The 17,277-nt window shown below is 42.8% G+C and overlaps 1 protein-coding gene across 1 annotated transcript in view; it reads right to left on the bottom strand.

The window, feature by feature from the left end:
• The window catches only part of COL22A1 (collagen type XXII alpha 1 chain), a 220,451-nt gene that overhangs the window by 140,577 nt on the left and 62,597 nt on the right, over positions 1 to 17,277 (bottom strand). Inside the window, exons 5-11 of the mRNA XM_063408152.1 lie at positions 15,258 to 15,381; positions 12,239 to 12,514; positions 11,137 to 11,217; positions 10,426 to 10,539; positions 8,497 to 8,541; positions 4,427 to 4,480; positions 3,608 to 3,643 (exon numbers count right to left, since the gene is read on the bottom strand). Coding sequence (XP_063264222.1) covers positions 3,608 to 3,643; positions 4,427 to 4,480; positions 8,497 to 8,541; positions 10,426 to 10,539; positions 11,137 to 11,217; positions 12,239 to 12,514; positions 15,258 to 15,381 — 730 coding nt within the window. The remainder of the gene's footprint in view (positions 1 to 3,607; positions 3,644 to 4,426; positions 4,481 to 8,496; positions 8,542 to 10,425; positions 10,540 to 11,136; positions 11,218 to 12,238; positions 12,515 to 15,257; positions 15,382 to 17,277) is intronic.

Genomic DNA, 17,277 nt, shown 5'->3' with positions numbered 1-17,277 from the left:
AATTTCACACTAATATCTCCATATCACTCAAAGTTTGACAGATTTGAGTCTCATTTCCCCTGAAGTCATCACATTTCCAAGCACCTTCCTGCCTACAGAGCCTTTTCCCTGCTCTTGGCCTTTGGGATGCTGGGAGGATGTCTCAGCACCATTGCATGATGCTCAGTACTTTGCAAGACAAAGGCATAAGTTTTTGAAAGCCTCCCAGTTAAATTCTGCACAGAGGCATCAGAAGGGCTGGCTCGTGATTTGGATGGCTGTGCCCCAGGAATGCAGACCTCATGCTCTGCAGAACCTCCCCTGTCAGACATGAATTCTCTGACTTTGATCAAGTTACTGAAACCCCGTTTTGCTTGAATCATCCTCAAAAATGCTCTCCAGCTGCTCCTGCTGCCCTCACTCATCTCCTGCCCCTACTACTCACTCTTGCATCAATAGAGATCTGAAGATGTGAGTTATAACCCTTCCAGGACCAGGCCATCTGGTTTAGCAGATAGCCACTTAGAAAACATCCAGAATAAAGCTAAAGCATTCCCTTTCATGGTGATGATGTTACAGAATTGGATATTTACCCTCATATAACAATCAGTTAAACAACAAGCATTTGCAAAAGTGAATGAACACACAGTAAAGGGACACAGATTTATGAGCAGAAATGTGACAGACTACATTTAATGTGAAAGGGATTAAGAACTCTAAGAGCTGAAAGATGACAGTCAACAATGGAAATTTAAGATGAAATACAGAGCAGCAATAGTTGAATCCCACCTCTCCAGGAAAATCACTTGACAGTGGTTTACAAGGGCACCTGTAGACTCATTATGGTATTTTCTTTTTTTTTTTTCTGTGCATAATTACTTGGTTGGATATGCATGTTTCTGTTCATAAAAAGCACCCTCCATCACTCTGAGCTACTTAGGCCTGGCAGAACATGCCAGGCTGCTGCTTGAACCATCACAGTGAGTTTCCTGGGTTTAAAAGTCACACAAACCCTCATGTCAACAAGAATTAGGTTTTTTTCCATAGCTGTTATTATCTTGGGGTTTACCACTAATGATGTGCTTGACATGTTGTATATGCTAATACAAGCATCCTTTTGGCTTTAACTTGGTGATATTACCAAGGTGATGACCTGGAGAAGCAAGGTCAGAACCTCTCCTGTCCTTCTGGAAAAGCACAGGATTTTCCCTCCGACAAGTGCCTCAGGCCTCACAAAAATGCCCTGCAAACAGTACTTGGCAACACTGTGGTCTGACAGGTGTTTGGCATTGGCACAGCTGGAGAGCAAGGCTATAATAAGGGGGTGATTTTAATCTTGTCATCTCAGTCTTTTCAAAGGTGAGACCACTTTGTTCCATCAACATTTAGGATGTGAGCCTCGTCCTTTTAAGGGATCCCACAGCACGTGCACAACAACAACCACACAGACTGCAGCTGTTAGTGAAGTCCAGCATCTCTGATGCAGCTTTCCAGCACTGGCTCATACCCACAAAAATCAAGGAAACAAAGCTGTCACAGCCAAAGTGAGAAAGAATTCCTGCTCATGCAGCCATTGCAGCACTGCAGGCAAACAAAGGAGCCACATGATTCCTCTGTTTCCAGGTGTTCTTCTCTCTGGGAAGGTTTTAATTTCATAGGTTATTCTACTTTGATGGTAACTGGAATTGCAGGCACTTGCAGCCCTGCTCCCTGTGGTTCTGGCTACTTCTTGGGCACCAGAACAGACTGTGCAGGGACGTGGTCATGGCACCAAGCCTGTCAGAGCTCAAGAAACATCTGGATTGTGCTCTTAGTTACACAGTTTAGTTTAAGTAGTCCTGGAAGGAGCAGAGAGTTGAATTAGATGATCCATATGGATTCTTTCCAACTAGAGATAGTGTATGATTTTATGATTCTATATCCTGAGGCTCTCTTTCTAATCAGGCCAGCAACATACAGCTGGTAAATCTTTGCACCAGCACCAGCACTGACACTGAGCCATTGGGTGCACATGGAGCACAAACGCCCTGGCTCCCGTTAACCCTCCCTCCACAGATGAGAACAAGATGCCTCAGGTGGCAGAGTTACCAAATAAACACCACGAGCTGACCGTAACTCAGCATCCTCCAAGCCCACACATTTGTTTGGGCACTCAGTGCTGTTTGGCTATTCCAGCTGAAGAAGTTCTGCACGTACTGTGACATCTCTCTACTTTTCCCCCTCCAGACCTGCAAACCTATTTGTCTCTACATGAAAATAATAAAGATGGAATGACATTTTATGAACTTTTTTCTGCAGAGTTCAAAACATAAGAAAACAAGAATTTGCTTCAACTACAGCACAATTAATGCCATAAACTACCATAAACATCATGTTTCCCACCACAGTGCTGGCTCTCACCGCCTGCCAAACACGAGCTGCTTTCCTAAGGCTGAATCCTGAGTCTCAAAGGCTAAATAGGGTCTGTCAGTGGGAGGACTGCAGAAAAATGAATGCAGGAATGTGCTCTTTATGGCCCCCATGTCTCTAGCCTGACTCAATAATATTTCCTGCCATGAGCAACTGGCATTTCAATTGTAATTCCACATGATGAATTACCATTATATACAATCAATATATCATAACCATAGAAAGAGTAAATGAGAAGCTGCAATGGGCATAAATGCCATGTTCTCTCTAGTGCAGCATTCTTCCTTTCTGATCTCAATCCAATATTGTTTGAAATTCTCTGAGCAATTGAGTAGCCACAAATTCCCTGAAAACATCTCAACAGATTCTCAATCTAATTTTCAATACGGACCATGGCTTCTTCCTTAATACATTTGTCTCCTATCCTGTCAATCTTTCTCCATTTTTCTTTGCAACTTGAAATTTCATTTTGATAATAGGGAAAACACCCTCAACTAGGTGTGATACAGGGCTGCAGAGAGAGCTAATTCTCTTCAGAAGCCTAGGCATCGAGACTCGTTTTTTTCTGCAGACTGGAAAGTTTGTTGCCAGAATTGCCTCAAAATCACCATCTTTTTAAAATGCAAATTAATCCAGCCTTGCCACTTGTTTCCCACTGCTGATAACCAATGACAGAGTTTTCCAAGATAGATAACACAGAAGTTTTAAGTGGTTATTCCGTATCCTCAGTTTTAACCTTTTCTTACTCTGTCCTGCCTAATATTTGAAGTAAAAAATATTCTAGCTTTTTTCATTCAGTTTATTAATTAAAAGATCCAGTTGAAAGAAAGATTATGCAGACTTCTCATAAGCCAAATTTAATCCTGATGAAAAATTCAATAAACTCAAAATTATGCTTTCTTTCTGTTTTTCATCCTTCTGGCCAATTTCTTTAGTGCATTATCCTCCACGAGCTCACTGCTGCTTACACAAAGCAAAGATTATGATTTCAATTTGATAAGATCTTCCATGGCCAATGCACATGGAAACTCAAAGAACATGAAGGGTAAAAAGCAATGAAAACTCAAAAGCTTGTCTGCAAAAGGAGGCATAAAGGTCCCCACAAAGATCCAACTGTGTCACATCTTTTGTATCCTGTGCACTCCAAAAGCAACCTCTGAACTACAAAAGGCAACAGCAAGCAACTCATTTGTTGGAGCAGGGAAGGATTAGATCTTACCTTTTCTCCTTTTTCTCCTATGCCATAAGCTTTGCCCTAGAAATTAAAAAAAAAAAAAAAAAAAAAAAGGGAAAATGTACATTTGAAAACAAGGATATCAAACAACACTAAAAATACATATTTCATGTTTTCCTTGTTATACATCCAAGATCTATCTCTCTTTATATATAGATATACAAGTCACTTCTCAACTACTATGGGGGAAACAATTTTCTTTGGGCATAATTCCTTGATAATAATTCAGTGACAAATTAAACTAAAAACTTATCCCAAATTCTCCTACTGCAGCCAGAAAAACATCTTATTTTTAATTCATGGAAGAGCATGATGTTACACTTCTAAAAGCAAAGTTGCCAACAACGCTTACTGGAATGAATTTTACGTAGGGTTAAAGATTTTCTTGCCCAAAAACTCAGCCTGGCATTTGCATTAATTACAGCTGGAGAAGGCTGTGTCTTGGTCATTTGAATGTAAAAAGTCAAGAGAGATTTGCATCTTTTTAGTGTTCAGTTGCCTCATATTGTCCCCCAGCAGACGTACAGCTGTGGTGACCAAGTGCACCCAAGTAACATATTTCATTAGAAGGTCAATATTAAGTCATTTATCAGCTGTACAAGGGATGAAACCTCCATTTGCCCCTCTCCAAGAGAGGCCAATGGGTGCCAGGAAGATCAGGCTCCTCCTGGGATTCAGGTCCAGCAGAGGGAACAGCTTTGACCAGGGCACACAATGCTGTGAGCAGATTCTCACCATAAAGGAGAAAACAACTACTTACATTTTCATCTCCTTTAGCAAAATCATTGGGTATTTTTTACTTACTGACTCTCCTTTCTCTCCTCGGAGTCCAGGAAGCCCTGGGATGCCTCTTTCTCCCTTGAAATAGAAAATGTGTTAATATCACATAATTAATTTGTTCCTTTCTTAGACATAGAAGGAAAGTGATGCAACAAGGGTTTGACTCAAATTATGGACACTTTTCGTACCACCAGTCTCTACAGCCAAGATTTCAGCTCCTACCCTAAGGACTGGGTGTACCTAATTGCATGTCTTGAACATCCAAGTTTTCAGATTGATTTTGTAGTCTGTTTTTCATATGAAAATACAGGCAGAAGCCTTAAGAGTTCACTGGCAAGGCAGAGAGTTTTCTCTTGCGAAGTAATTCAAAAGCCCTTATTTTTATTAAGAGAGAAAATACTTGGAAAGGTGCTTTGCAGAAGACTTAGAGGGTACATGCCTAAAATGTGCAAAACATAATCTGAAAATATTGTTAAAATTTTAGAGCTTTTTTTTTTTTTTTTGTAATCCAAACCCCTTGTTTTCAGTCACACTAAATTTTCACTATCAGTGAACCTTTCTCTTCCCTCCCACAAGTGTTCAGCACACACAGTCATTCTTCCTGCTTGTTCCAATGGGAGAGAGGAAAAGTAAGAAGAGAGACCATTGAAAAGATACAACTTATAATGCTTGGAAAAGTTATAACTGGAGAAGGACATGCATAGGGAGGAAAAGTGAAAAATGGTCGATGAAAAACCAAGCAAAACTTTTTCTTCACTTTTCTCCTAAAAGGGATAGGGGTAAAAGGAATAAAGAATCAAAGATCCAAGATTTCATAAATATTTATCAGATACAGAACTAAAAGTGGTGCCAAACCCAGAAAGTGCAGAAAAAATACCCGTAAATCATTTTCACACACTGCTCTGCAGTCTCAAAACTAGAGGATGAAGGACCTGCTGAGGATATATCCACTACTTGGACTAGTTCAAGGCTATGTGCTATGTTGCCACCAGTTCCTTCAATTCCTCTAGCACTGGGAGCTGCTGGGGAGCAGAGGGCTCTACCCACACACCTCTGCCTAGCTCCTTCCTGATTCTCACCCAAAAAGTACAAACCAGAAATGTGCTGTGCTGAGCACCCCATCTCTCACTTACAAATACAATGTACTCACCTATTTGTGCCTCCCATCTCTTTTGCTAGAGGGAAATCAGGCACTACAGACTTCAGTACAGACTTAACATCGAGCTGAAAAAGTCTCAGACCTGGGGCAGGACCCTCCAGTACCAGAGCATCAAAAGGTCTGATGACCCCTGCTCTCCCCAAATCTCCCCACATGGACCACAGCAGGATTTAGTTTTGTGTCTCTATCCAATTTATCCTGATCGATGCCCCTGAAAAAAATGTGCTTAGCAGCACCAGGAACTGAAAACATTTCCCAGGATCATGCTTTTTTTTTTTTCCCCAGGTAATGAAATGCTTTTGAAAGCACAGGAAATATGGAAGTCTCTTTCTTTACCTTTCAGCTTTGTTTTTTGCTGAAATAAAGAAAACTCACAGTGAAAGTAGCATACAGGCAAAAATTTTGTCGTGGTCAATTAAGAAGGCTGCGGTAAAATTCATAAAAAATATTTATGCGACCATCTCTTTTAAGTCACTGAAAGTACAAGCCTTTCTAATTTGGAGGAAAAGATACATGCTGCTAGAGCTTGTCTAATACACTGGACTTCACAAACTTCACAGTGGCAGGTAAGAATTGTATTTCTTTGTGGACAAAAACACATCTCACAGAGAAAGAATTTTCTCTACCCGTGGATCATAGCGGTGCTGGAAGAGAGAAGGAGCCTGTTGATCATCAGCCTAGTGCCCCAACCAGCCATCCTGGCTGCCTGCAAACAGCACAGCCTGCAGAGGGACGGTGGAAGGAAAATAAATCAGCCTGGGTTGTCATTAACATCTAAAATTTGTCGATAGGCCCCAGCTTCAGACATATTAGCCAGTTCTGCCACAGCTATTTCCTGCCTAGCTGTCTCCCAGTACGATCCTTTACCGTATCTAATTCCAAAACACATCAACTGTGTCTCCGTGCATTACCCTCACTTTGGCAGCATGGGTGATTGAGGCAGAGGTGTTTATCTCCCAGAATTTTTTTCCACTTTTTTGATAAAGAGGCAAGCTCTCCTGTTTCTCCCTGCCTTTGAAAGCACAGAGAAGATCAGAATCATATTATCTTCATCTTTCTTTAATAAATACCAGGTGGTAACGTTGGGAAGCTGCAAATAAACATTGAATTCCTTGCCAAGGCCAGGATTTTAGCTTGGGTAGCTCAGTAAAGCAGGGAGAGAGAAGGGGAGGTAAAATTTATTCTTGAACATAGAGCAAGGGCTGTGACAAGCTGGTCCTTGGCAATAGCGATGTAAGAACTGCCATCAGGAGTGGTATATGTTATTGAATCACAACGTCTTTGCAACCTGGGAGAAAAATCTACTACTCACATTATTTAGCAGATAGAGAAGCTAAATCATTTGTCTCAAATCATCACAAGATCCCATGTTTAAATGGCATCATCCCCACCAGGTCCCTGAGACTGCGACACAGTCCTGCAGTGTACAGTTTTGTGTACAAATCTAAATCACTACAGCCAGGGAAAAGTCACTCCCATCTGCAGGAGTGGGTCAGTCGTTTTGGGGTCTGTTCCAGAAACCTGCTGATGCTGTGCTTGTGGACACACTCCTCTGTATTCCACCAGCATGTCCTGCACCCCTGTGCTGACCCACGGCACACTGAGACGCCCTCCCCAGCACACAGACCTTGGCAAAGCAGGGGAAGACAAAGGGATCTTGCTGCAGGGTGCTTTTATCATTATCATCATTGTCTTTCCTGCAACCTCCTCACAACTGTTATGGTTTTGCCATTCCTTAAAATAGCCCATCACTATTTAAGCTGTCATGGATTAAAATAGAAAGCTCCTATTTATATATACTTGGAAGCATAAAGAACCTTTTTCTGCACAGGCACATTTGAGCAGTAATGAGCCCATGTTCTTTCATACCAGCCTCCAAAAGGCATATTCTTATCTCCAAAACTCCCTGCAGACAGCAGACCAAGCTTTGCCAAAAGACAACATTTCTCTGAAGATGTTTGACCTTCCAAGACCCAGAGTTTTCCTTTCCCCTCTCACAGTCTTTCACAATAACTAAGTGACTTTCAGTGGGAAGCAATTCAATTATTCACCAAACAGGTACAAATTCAGTGACTCACTTTGCAGAAGTGATTCAGATGGAAATAGCTTTGAATATAACTTTTTTCCCAAATAGCTTTTTACAAATAGTAAAACTGGGAACTACCAACACCACCAACTTTCACCTCTCCAGCAATGTTGTGACTCTCTGTTTTCTTCCTGTACAAGTACTCCCTTTGAGTCTATTGCCTCACAGCTCTATCTGGAACCAGGTAGAGAAAGAAAATGTGTTTATGCTGAATGCACACACCTGTATATCAAAGAGGCTTGCAGAACAGGCAGGGTAATATAAAGGCTGCACTGTGAAACTTGCAGCAGATATCACAACCACTCTCCTACCCTTTTATCTAGGAATAAGAGTGCTGAGGGAGGTGGCCTATATTTAACATCATGACTCAGGCAATCTTGCTAAGGATAACAGATTGTGACTGATCCTTTACCTCCAGTCTCAAGAAATTTTCTGGAGTATGGCTGGAAGGCTGCTACCTAAACTATGCACATATATTACTGCTGAGCATGGCACAGCATGGCAGCAGCACCTCATTTTCCAGGTGACCTACCATGGGAGCTGTGCATGACCTAATGAATAACAGTAACTTCCAGAAAAGCCAGTTTAGAAGCAGCAGGAAAGGATTTTGCAATACATTTACTCTAAGAATTACATAAAGCAGCAAGAGAGAGGCCTAAATGCAAGCCTAAAATAAAGATAAAAGATCACAAAAAACTTCTGCAGTCCCAGACTCAACCAGAACTATCTGAACTTAATTGCATACTAAATTGACTCTCATTTCTCAAAATCTTCAAATCCTCAATTTACTCTGAAATTGTTTCACTGTTGCTGTTTTTATTAAACAATGACCTAGCACATATTACTGACCTTTTGACCTTTGGGACCTTCAAAGCCAAGGGGACCCCTCTCCCCCTAAGACAAAAAAGACATGATTAATCAAACTTATCTGCTCATTTTATATTCAAGCAAGGGGATCAATCCTACAACTACTGAGGACAACAAAAATGTTTTCAGGTTTAAACAGAGAAGATAATAAAGCTGACATGCCCTCAGAAGCAATGACAACGAAACTGGTTTCTCAGAGGTCCCAGTCAGAGCCAGAAAAAGCAAGCACATTGCTTTTAAAAGCCAAGAGAATTTTTTTCAATGTGGCCACATTTACCTTCAGACTCTGCTTTATTTTATTTGAAGAAGTATACACATAACTGAGCTGGATAAGAATAATCACTTTATTCTCAATGGTGTTACCAGGATGTCGTGGTTTGAAGGGAAGTGAGTTTTTTTTGGAAGTAGTGGTCAAACCAATTAGTCTTTAGATCTGAATATTGGCACCTTTGTTGGCCACTAAGAGGTGGACACGCCTCTGAGGACACGAGGGGTTAAAAGCCGGATTTCCCAGCAGGACTCTCTCTTTCCTGCTCTGCTTTCGGAGAGGGAGCGTCTTCTCCTCTCCCCTGTCCGGGCCTGGCTAGGCCGGGTGGGGGAGGGGAGCAAGGTGGGCCTGGCTGAGCAAGGTGGGCCTCGGGGTGGGGAACAGAGGGAGCTGGAGTGGAGCTGGTCCAGCTTCCATCTAGAATGGAGGGGTGGAGGGAGAACTTTGGAGGTGTCTTCCGTCCCCCCTCCCTGTCCCATCCCGTTCCCCCCCCCTTTCCCCCCCCCGGTCCCGTCTCTCTCCTCCCCCCACAGAGAGAAGGTGCCGAGTTGGAGCTGCTTGTGAGAGCTGCAGTGTCTGCGATCGCCTGTGCCTGACCTTGGTGGTGGGAGATAAAGCTTTTAACTCTTTCTAAGGCAGAAGAGAGTTATCCCTGGACGCTGTATTCTCATAGTTGGTGGTTTTAGAAGAGAGAGGACAGCCTGGGACCGAGAGGGTAATGTGAGATGAAAAGAAGCCCCTTCGATTGCCGGAATGAAGAGGAGTGGCTTATGAGGCTGGACTTTTCTTGCATAAGATAGCCATAGACGGACCCTGGACCCTCCTGATTATAAATAAGACTGTGTTTGGGTGGATGTTTTTGGCTTAAACCCAGAGACGTTCTGGCCTGCTTCTTGGAGCCCCCGGCCCCAGGGGTAAATGGGGGGGACCTGAGTCCCAAAATGAGAAGATGGCTGGTTTTTGGTACTTGGCCAAAACATCCTTAAAAAGAGCCCTGTTGCAGTGCAGGTCCATGGACGGCAGTGAGAGTGCCGGACATGGAAAGGAGGGTGTCACCTTGGCAGACCCCTCGAGGCAGTGCCATGGGTGACGTGGGAACACGGGATGGTGGACCTGTGTTTCCTGTGGGGGGGGGCGGTCTGTGGTGCGAGAGAGACTCCTCTCGTCCTGGATGGAATGTGGATTGTCTGAATTTTAAAGGATGATGATTTGGATTAGGAACCCAGGGTTGTTGAGGGATTAAGCAAGTAGATGAAGGTAATGTGCTGGAGTCAACTGAGTGAGCATGTATGGAATGGAAATTGGGGGGAGGAGAAGCAGTGTTTTGGGAGGTTTTCTCTTCTGCTTTTGGGTGGTTGGGTTTTTCTTTCCTTTTCTATCGTCCATTGTTATGTAGTGTAATAAATTGTCTGTCTGCTTCAAGTATTAGGCCTGCTCTGCTCTGTTCTTGACCACATCTCACAGGAGTTCATTAGGTAAAATATACCCTCATGGGTGCATTGGCATTTTGTCTAATGTCAACCCATGACACAGGACTACCAGCATGACCAGAATCACTAAATTAAGTAAAGAGAAAACACCTGGGGAAACTTCCTTTACCTCCATAGACATCCCAAATGAAACACACTCATCTCAACACTCACCTTTTGTCCAGGAGGACAGGAGCAGTTGAAAATCTTGAGATGTCCAACTTGCTCACTGCCAACAGTGGGCCTCACTTCCAGGGGAGGTGTCTCCGTCAGGACCGTGACCTGGCACTGCACCCAAACACCCAAGGTCAGGACAAAGCCTTTGATGCTGGAAAGTTTCCCCTTCCACCCACTTTAGACAAATCCCACAGACACTACTGTGTAACACACAGCCAAATGCATCCTCATGAGGAATGAAATCCCACAAAAGCCATTCATACAAGCAATAGGGGAAAATGTGGCAAAATGAACAATGAACCTCTATAACCAAGACTGAGGGGAGAAGAGTGAAAGTAGGGTAGAAGTTTCTAGTGAGAGTTGGGCACAAGAAAATAAGCTGCAACTGGCACTGTTTTTAGCTGTTTCCAAATAAAACCAGTGGGAAACATGTTGAATATTTCATGTTGCATTTCTGTTGTTCTATCATCACTTTGGGGTTTTGTTTCCCCTGACAGTTTGACAAGGAAAGAGGAACTTGGAAACTTCAAATTCCTCATACTCATCCCTCTGCAGTGGTCCTCCTCCGGTGCTGCTACACTGCCAATTACACAGTTAGGTTTCAATCACCCTTATTAAACAAAATTATAATCCCCCACTGCCACATATTCCCTGATTTCAGTGAGGAGTGTTCATGTGAAAATGAATAAATGACAAAAAGCAGCTTACGGGTCCAGAGGGAATGTCGCAGCAGGTCTCCAGCTCGGCGTGCCTGGAATCACAGTAAATCACCATCCGCTGAAGATCAAACTGGGAGACAAAGGGAGGCAACAGTCTCAGAGACAGTGAATTATTAAAGACCCTGTGTCCTTTTGCTTGGACACAAACAGAGAGGCAAACACAAACAAAAAAACAGATGGTGCTAACTTCAGAGCGGTTCTATGGATCCTGTAGTCAATCTCTAGCTCTCCCTATCAATAATAGACCAATATCTCAGCATGCTACAAGAGCTGAGATAATAAGACCCTGAAAATGCCTATTCAAATCCTGGTGCAGGTTTTCATGCTAATCCCCATGTTCTGGCCAAGTTTCTGTCTGAGAAGACATATCCTGGCCACGTCTATCCTTCCTAGAATTTCATCTAGACACAAGGTCTGTTTTCCTCCTGTTGTGCCTTGCATCTTCTGACCATTCATTCCTGCGTGAGAAATGTTGCAAACACATTTGATATGCATGTCCAGTCCATTTTGCACAGCTAGGAAGATTATACAAATCTGAAATAACAAACTATCACACATAAATTATACCAGGGTATCACTGCTGCTGGACAATCTGCCTGTGTGTCCTGACTTTGGTTCATTTATACTAAGGGTCATTTAATATCTGAGAAACGGAAAATATATCACAACTCTCTTGAGTTCACAAGCTTCTTTTTTTTCCCCTATCTCTTTCTATCACATGTGGAAACATTCATAATGCCAAGATCAGATGGAGAAAGACCTTTCTGTGTAGTTCACACCCAGTTTGTGTTTGATATTTGTGTATGATTTTGTCTTTGCTTCAAATTGTAGCACATTCTGTGACTGGACAGAAAGATGAAATAAATTTCCAGTTTTTAATCCCTGTTATGGAGATACAGTCTCACATGAAAGTACAGCAAGTACATCATAAGGTGCCCATCTGTCATCTGTGCAACACTGGTAACATTTCAGCAATGCTGCCTCAGTAAAAGGCTCAATTACAACACAACCCCCAAACCCCCACTCATTCACAGGCTGCAAACCCAAAGCTGAACCCTTACCCATCTCCAATCAGCACATGCAGCACTTACATCAATGGGGACGCTGTCGTACAAGCGTTTGCCAATCACAGTCTTTCCCTGAATGTCAATGTTCTCCCTGTCCTCAATGGGCAGCATCTGCACCAGCTTGCAGTCAATGTACAGTGACACGGCCCTGGCCTGGATGCCGAGGGCCATCTTGTGCCAGCTGCGGTCGAAGAGGTCGGCGACGCGCGCGCTGCGGAACACGGCCCTGACGGCGTCCCGGGCCAGCCCCACCGCGTTGTACTCCACGGCCCTGTTCTCCCCGTCCAGCCGGATCGACACCTGCAGGGGAACACAAGGGGTTTGGGGAGGAACAAAGCCTTCTCCTGCCTCCTGACTGCCTTCCATCGTCACTCCAGGGATGGCACAGGCCGCGGGGAGAAATCCGAGAAAAGAGCAGAGGATGGAATTTTGTGGGAGATATCGAAAGGGAACCTACATTGTTGTCTTGTGTTATGTAAACAAACAAACAAAAAAGTGTGTATTCTATTTTATCTGTTGGAAGCAGTTGGGAGATGGTTTCTTTTTTCTTTATCTTTTGTAAGGGGGAGGAGGGTGGATGCCTTCTGATAATAGACCATCTGGTAAAACCAAGTGGGGCAGTGTTTCTTATCTCTTTCATCAATTGTCCACTCTCCAGGAGGGATATATTCTGTTAATGGGCCATTAAGGCTCACCAATGACATGACACATTACACCATCCCATTGTGAGATGCTCCACCCAGCGAGGGGAGAGCCGACCATTTCTACCAAGGTAAACACTGAGATGTAGGAACACCAAGCAGCCTGTTTTCCACTGGATTCTCAGAGGAAGACCAGACCCATTTCACCATCACTGAACCGTTTTTTTTCTACAGGATCATCTCTACTCCACAGAACAACATCTGTTACTCCAGGAAGACTTATTTGGACTGCTTCCAACACCCTGACAGCAGGGTGTCAGGTCATATCTCTGACTCTGTCAGGGTTTTCTAGGACTTTTGTTTGTTTGCTTGTTTGCTTTTTTTTCTACTACTGCATTTGTAATTTTAATATTCCTAATAAAGAACTGTTATTCCTATTCCCATATTTTAGCCTGAAAGTCCCTAATTTCAAAATTATAATAATTTGGAGGGAGGGAGTTTACACTCTCCATTCCAAGGAGAGCTTCAACTTTACCTGACAGATACCTGTCTTGCCAAACCAAGACAATTGTGCTGGTAAATAAGATGGGGTTTGGTGCAGACCCATGACCAGCTAGAGCCTCCTCCTGTGAGTACAACCCTCGGATGGTTTCAGCTCAGGCCACCTTGCTGCCATGGCTGGGTTGTGGTGCAGGTCACGGGCACCTCCCCGTAGGGACCTCCCCAAAGCTGAACCTGGTTTGGATCCCTCTACCCTGTGTCCTCCTCCACTGCTTCCCAGCAGGCTCTTTACTCCTATCACATGTCCTCAGTTTTCCCACGGGATATGAAAATATACCTCACTGCCTCACATGAAACCAGTCTGCTGAGCTGTGGCAATGCCCACCCTTTATTTCAGGTGCTTTGAGCAGAAAGTTACACTCCATCCTCTTTACTGCAAGCTACAGCACAGGCAAAAATAGGTTTTTGAAGACATGGAACTTTGAGTTAATTTACAAATGTGTATCTTTTACCAAAGTTAGGCAGTTACGAGCAGGCAGCAGGGAATGGAGCAGGCAGAGCCAGGAATGATGTGTCCACAAGCTGTGGAGCAGGGAGGAGTTTGGGGCACCCTGGACCGAGCTGTGAGTGGTGTGAGGAGCCCAGGGTGGGCTGATTCCAGACCTGACCCAACTTCTCCGTGCAGCTGAGCACTGTGCTGGCTGGGAACTGTGTTGGCTCAGGAGTGTCTGCATCTGAGAGCTCTGCAGGTCTGCAAGGGAGTGCCCAAACCACGACCAACTTCTCATGAAACGAGGCTCATGGGGCTCTGAGGCGCTTCTGGCAGTACAATTTAAGGTGCTTTTGAAATTATTACTGGAAATATTGAGTAGAGTTTTTTTCTCTTCACACCTAAACAGTTCAAATTTTCAACTTCCTGCAAGAAATACTGAGTGATAGACACATTCTCACTCTGCAGCATCTAGGAATGCATGTGGCACAGTAAATCACATTTTCATTTAACAAAGTTGAAGCTGATAATAACTTTTATATAAAGCTTTTACCACTGTCTCAAACCCAGTTATCTAATTCTTCAAGCTGCATCTATTCTTCACTGAGTGTTCCCAAAATCCTTTTAAGTACCAGTCCAAAAGCAGCAGTACTGAATTACTATGTCAGCCCATGCTGACAACCCACTTTAGAGTCCTGGGTAATGCCATCACCTCTATATTTGGTGCTGAGCAGGAAAATGTACAGCCCATCCAAACCACTCCCTCCTCAAGCATCCTTGAAAACCTAAATTCTACCAAGCTGCTAAGAACATGTTGTGTAGGGACAGAGAGCCCTTTAGTACATGCTTACAGTGTTTTTTTCTGAGAACCTGAGAGTACTTGAAAAAGTTATTAGATCAAATTGTGCAACAGCCAGGACTCAGGGTTATGGAGCTATAACAGGTGTTACACCCACATCCAGAGCAGGAACTCATAAGGCATTTACAAGTTATCTAGAAGGCTGTGCAAAACCTGACATAACTCACTGCTCTGTTGTACAGGCATGTGACAACCTTTTTCCAAAAAGACAAAATATTTTCCCTAGGCAGAACTATCTAAACAAAACAACTGATAACTCATTGGTAGTTTCAAGAGAATGGATGGTATTCTTTTTGTCCCCCTTTTCAAGTATTGTATCCTAATAGTTATTGTATCCTAATGTTATTGTATACTAATAACAACAAAGGTATATACAAACATTTATTCAGTGTTTGAATTAAAGGTAAAATATTTGCAGCAAAATCCACTGAAAAAGTAATGGGATTTTTACCAGTTCACAAGAAAAAGGAGTGGGAGGTTAAAGCAAGAAAACTGGCTCATGGGAAAAAAAGAAAAAAAAAGTTTCCTGCTAGCTGCAAAAGAGCCTCTTACCTGTGGTATGCCGTACTTGTCAATAATCTGCCAGATATACCAGTCCTCCTTCCTGGAAGCCTTCCGGAATTTGAAGGTAGTTACAAAGGCATATTCATCAGGCAGGCCTTGTGGAAATACATCCCTGGCATGGGGAGGAAAGAGAGCAATATATCAGCAATAAGCAGTGAAGAGCAGAACTTCTAAAACTCTCTCCATGTCCCAGCAATGCTTTTTAAAAGTATCATTATAGTTCCTAAAAATCTGCTTTATTTGGAAGCTGAAGAGAGATGAACATGAGCTTGTGCCCTCCAGGTTCTCTCTTTATGGAGCCCTTTCATCATTCTAATAGTGAAGCTCCCAAATTGGGTAAATATAATGGAAATCTGCAGTTGAGTATACATCATGTTAAAAAGGTTGTTTTTCACTTCATGCTTCTGTTCATGAAACCTGTAAATAATTCTGTTCTGCTCCAGATGCACTGGAGACCTGTGACTTCTGAGAATGGCCAGGAACACCCAGAACTCTCTAAATATACCAAAATATAGCAACAAATATTATAATATCTGCCCCCAAACAGGCACTATGGTTCATGCCTTTCCAAGAAGATGTTCCTCAGCTGGCAGCCCTGGATAACAGAAGTTTCTCAAATCAAACACTGCAAATGTATCAGGCAGAGATTTACTCAGTGTGACACCATGACCCCTGCACGTAACCAAACACATGAAGTAACCAAATCCAACACTGCTTTTCTCTACTCCACCAAAAAAACCTGTCATAAACATGGGGATGTAGGGTGGGACAGAGGGGATAACTCATCCAGTGTCACTATTTTATTTTTTTGTTACTAACCATTACTGGATGCCTAAGAACAAGAATGAACAAAAAAAGAAACTAAACAAACTCTCTCATACCTCCAGATCTTTGGAATTCAGGAGTTTAATTCAGAGACAAATGCGATTTCTATATCAATAGCTTTTTATGGATTTATCTCATATAGATAACTGCATCCTCCCCTTGAACTCAGGTAAACTTATGACACAACATCCCTTGACAAGAAATCACCCATTGTTGCCCATTGCATAATGAGCTACTCCTCTTTGTTTAGGACCTAACTCAGTTCTTATCAGGGAAAACACAATGAACCTACTCTTTTTCTATCTTTTATGCCATCCATTGTTTTTCAAACTTTGCTCGTAATGCCTCCAATCCATCTCTTTTCCCACCTGAAGAGCCACAGTTAACATTGTTCTTCATGCCTGAGCCAACCTGCTCCTATGATCATTCCCAAATAAGCCCTTCATAAATATCATGTCTGCTTCAGGACATCTGAGCAGTCAGGCATAAGCACTTGATACAAAACAAAACATAATGGCAGCAATTAATGAAGAACAAACTGTGAAACATTGTCCTAATGAATAGTTAACATAATCCATCACTGTGCAGAAACTGGCACAGGCCAAGACACATAAAACTAGAAGCCTTTAATTGTATTAAAAGCAAAAAGTCCTCAAAATTTCCAGAATACTGTTTTGCAGTTGCAGCAAAGGTTGAGATCCAGTCTTTCCTAATGCCAAAATATTCAATCATATTTTAATCTGTGCTTTGAATCTCCTATCCTATCAGCCAAGTTATAAATTCGGAACATTCTGGTTTCATCCATTAATGTGGGTTTTGCTGTATAAAGTGCACCTGCAGGATAGTCACCATTATAAATTGGCTTTCCCTCTGGGGACACAGAGACTCTCTGAATTCTTCCAACACAAAAGAAAACCGAACCAGGCTCTCACTAGCTCCCTTAAGAAATCATTCCTTCAGGAGAGTAGGCAAGCCTGTCTCACTTCTTGGTACTAATTATTTTAACCAGGGAGGTTCCAGTTGCCTGGAAGTTAGCAGATCTCCAAGAAGGGCCAGAAAGAGCACCTGGAAGTGAACAGAAGTAGGATCTGGAAGGAGGGTTGCCTTAAACTAGATATTAGGAAAAAAATTCTTTACTGTAAAGGTGGTCAAGCATTGGAACAACCTACCCAGGGAAGTGGTG

The sequence above is a fragment of the Prinia subflava genome, chromosome 1 (assembly GCF_021018805.1).
Source record: "Prinia subflava isolate CZ2003 ecotype Zambia chromosome 1, Cam_Psub_1.2, whole genome shotgun sequence".
NCBI lineage: Eukaryota > Metazoa > Chordata > Aves > Passeriformes > Cisticolidae > Prinia > Prinia subflava.
Note: the sequence above shows the minus strand (reverse complement) of the source record. Positions and strands in the feature narration are given on the sequence as shown.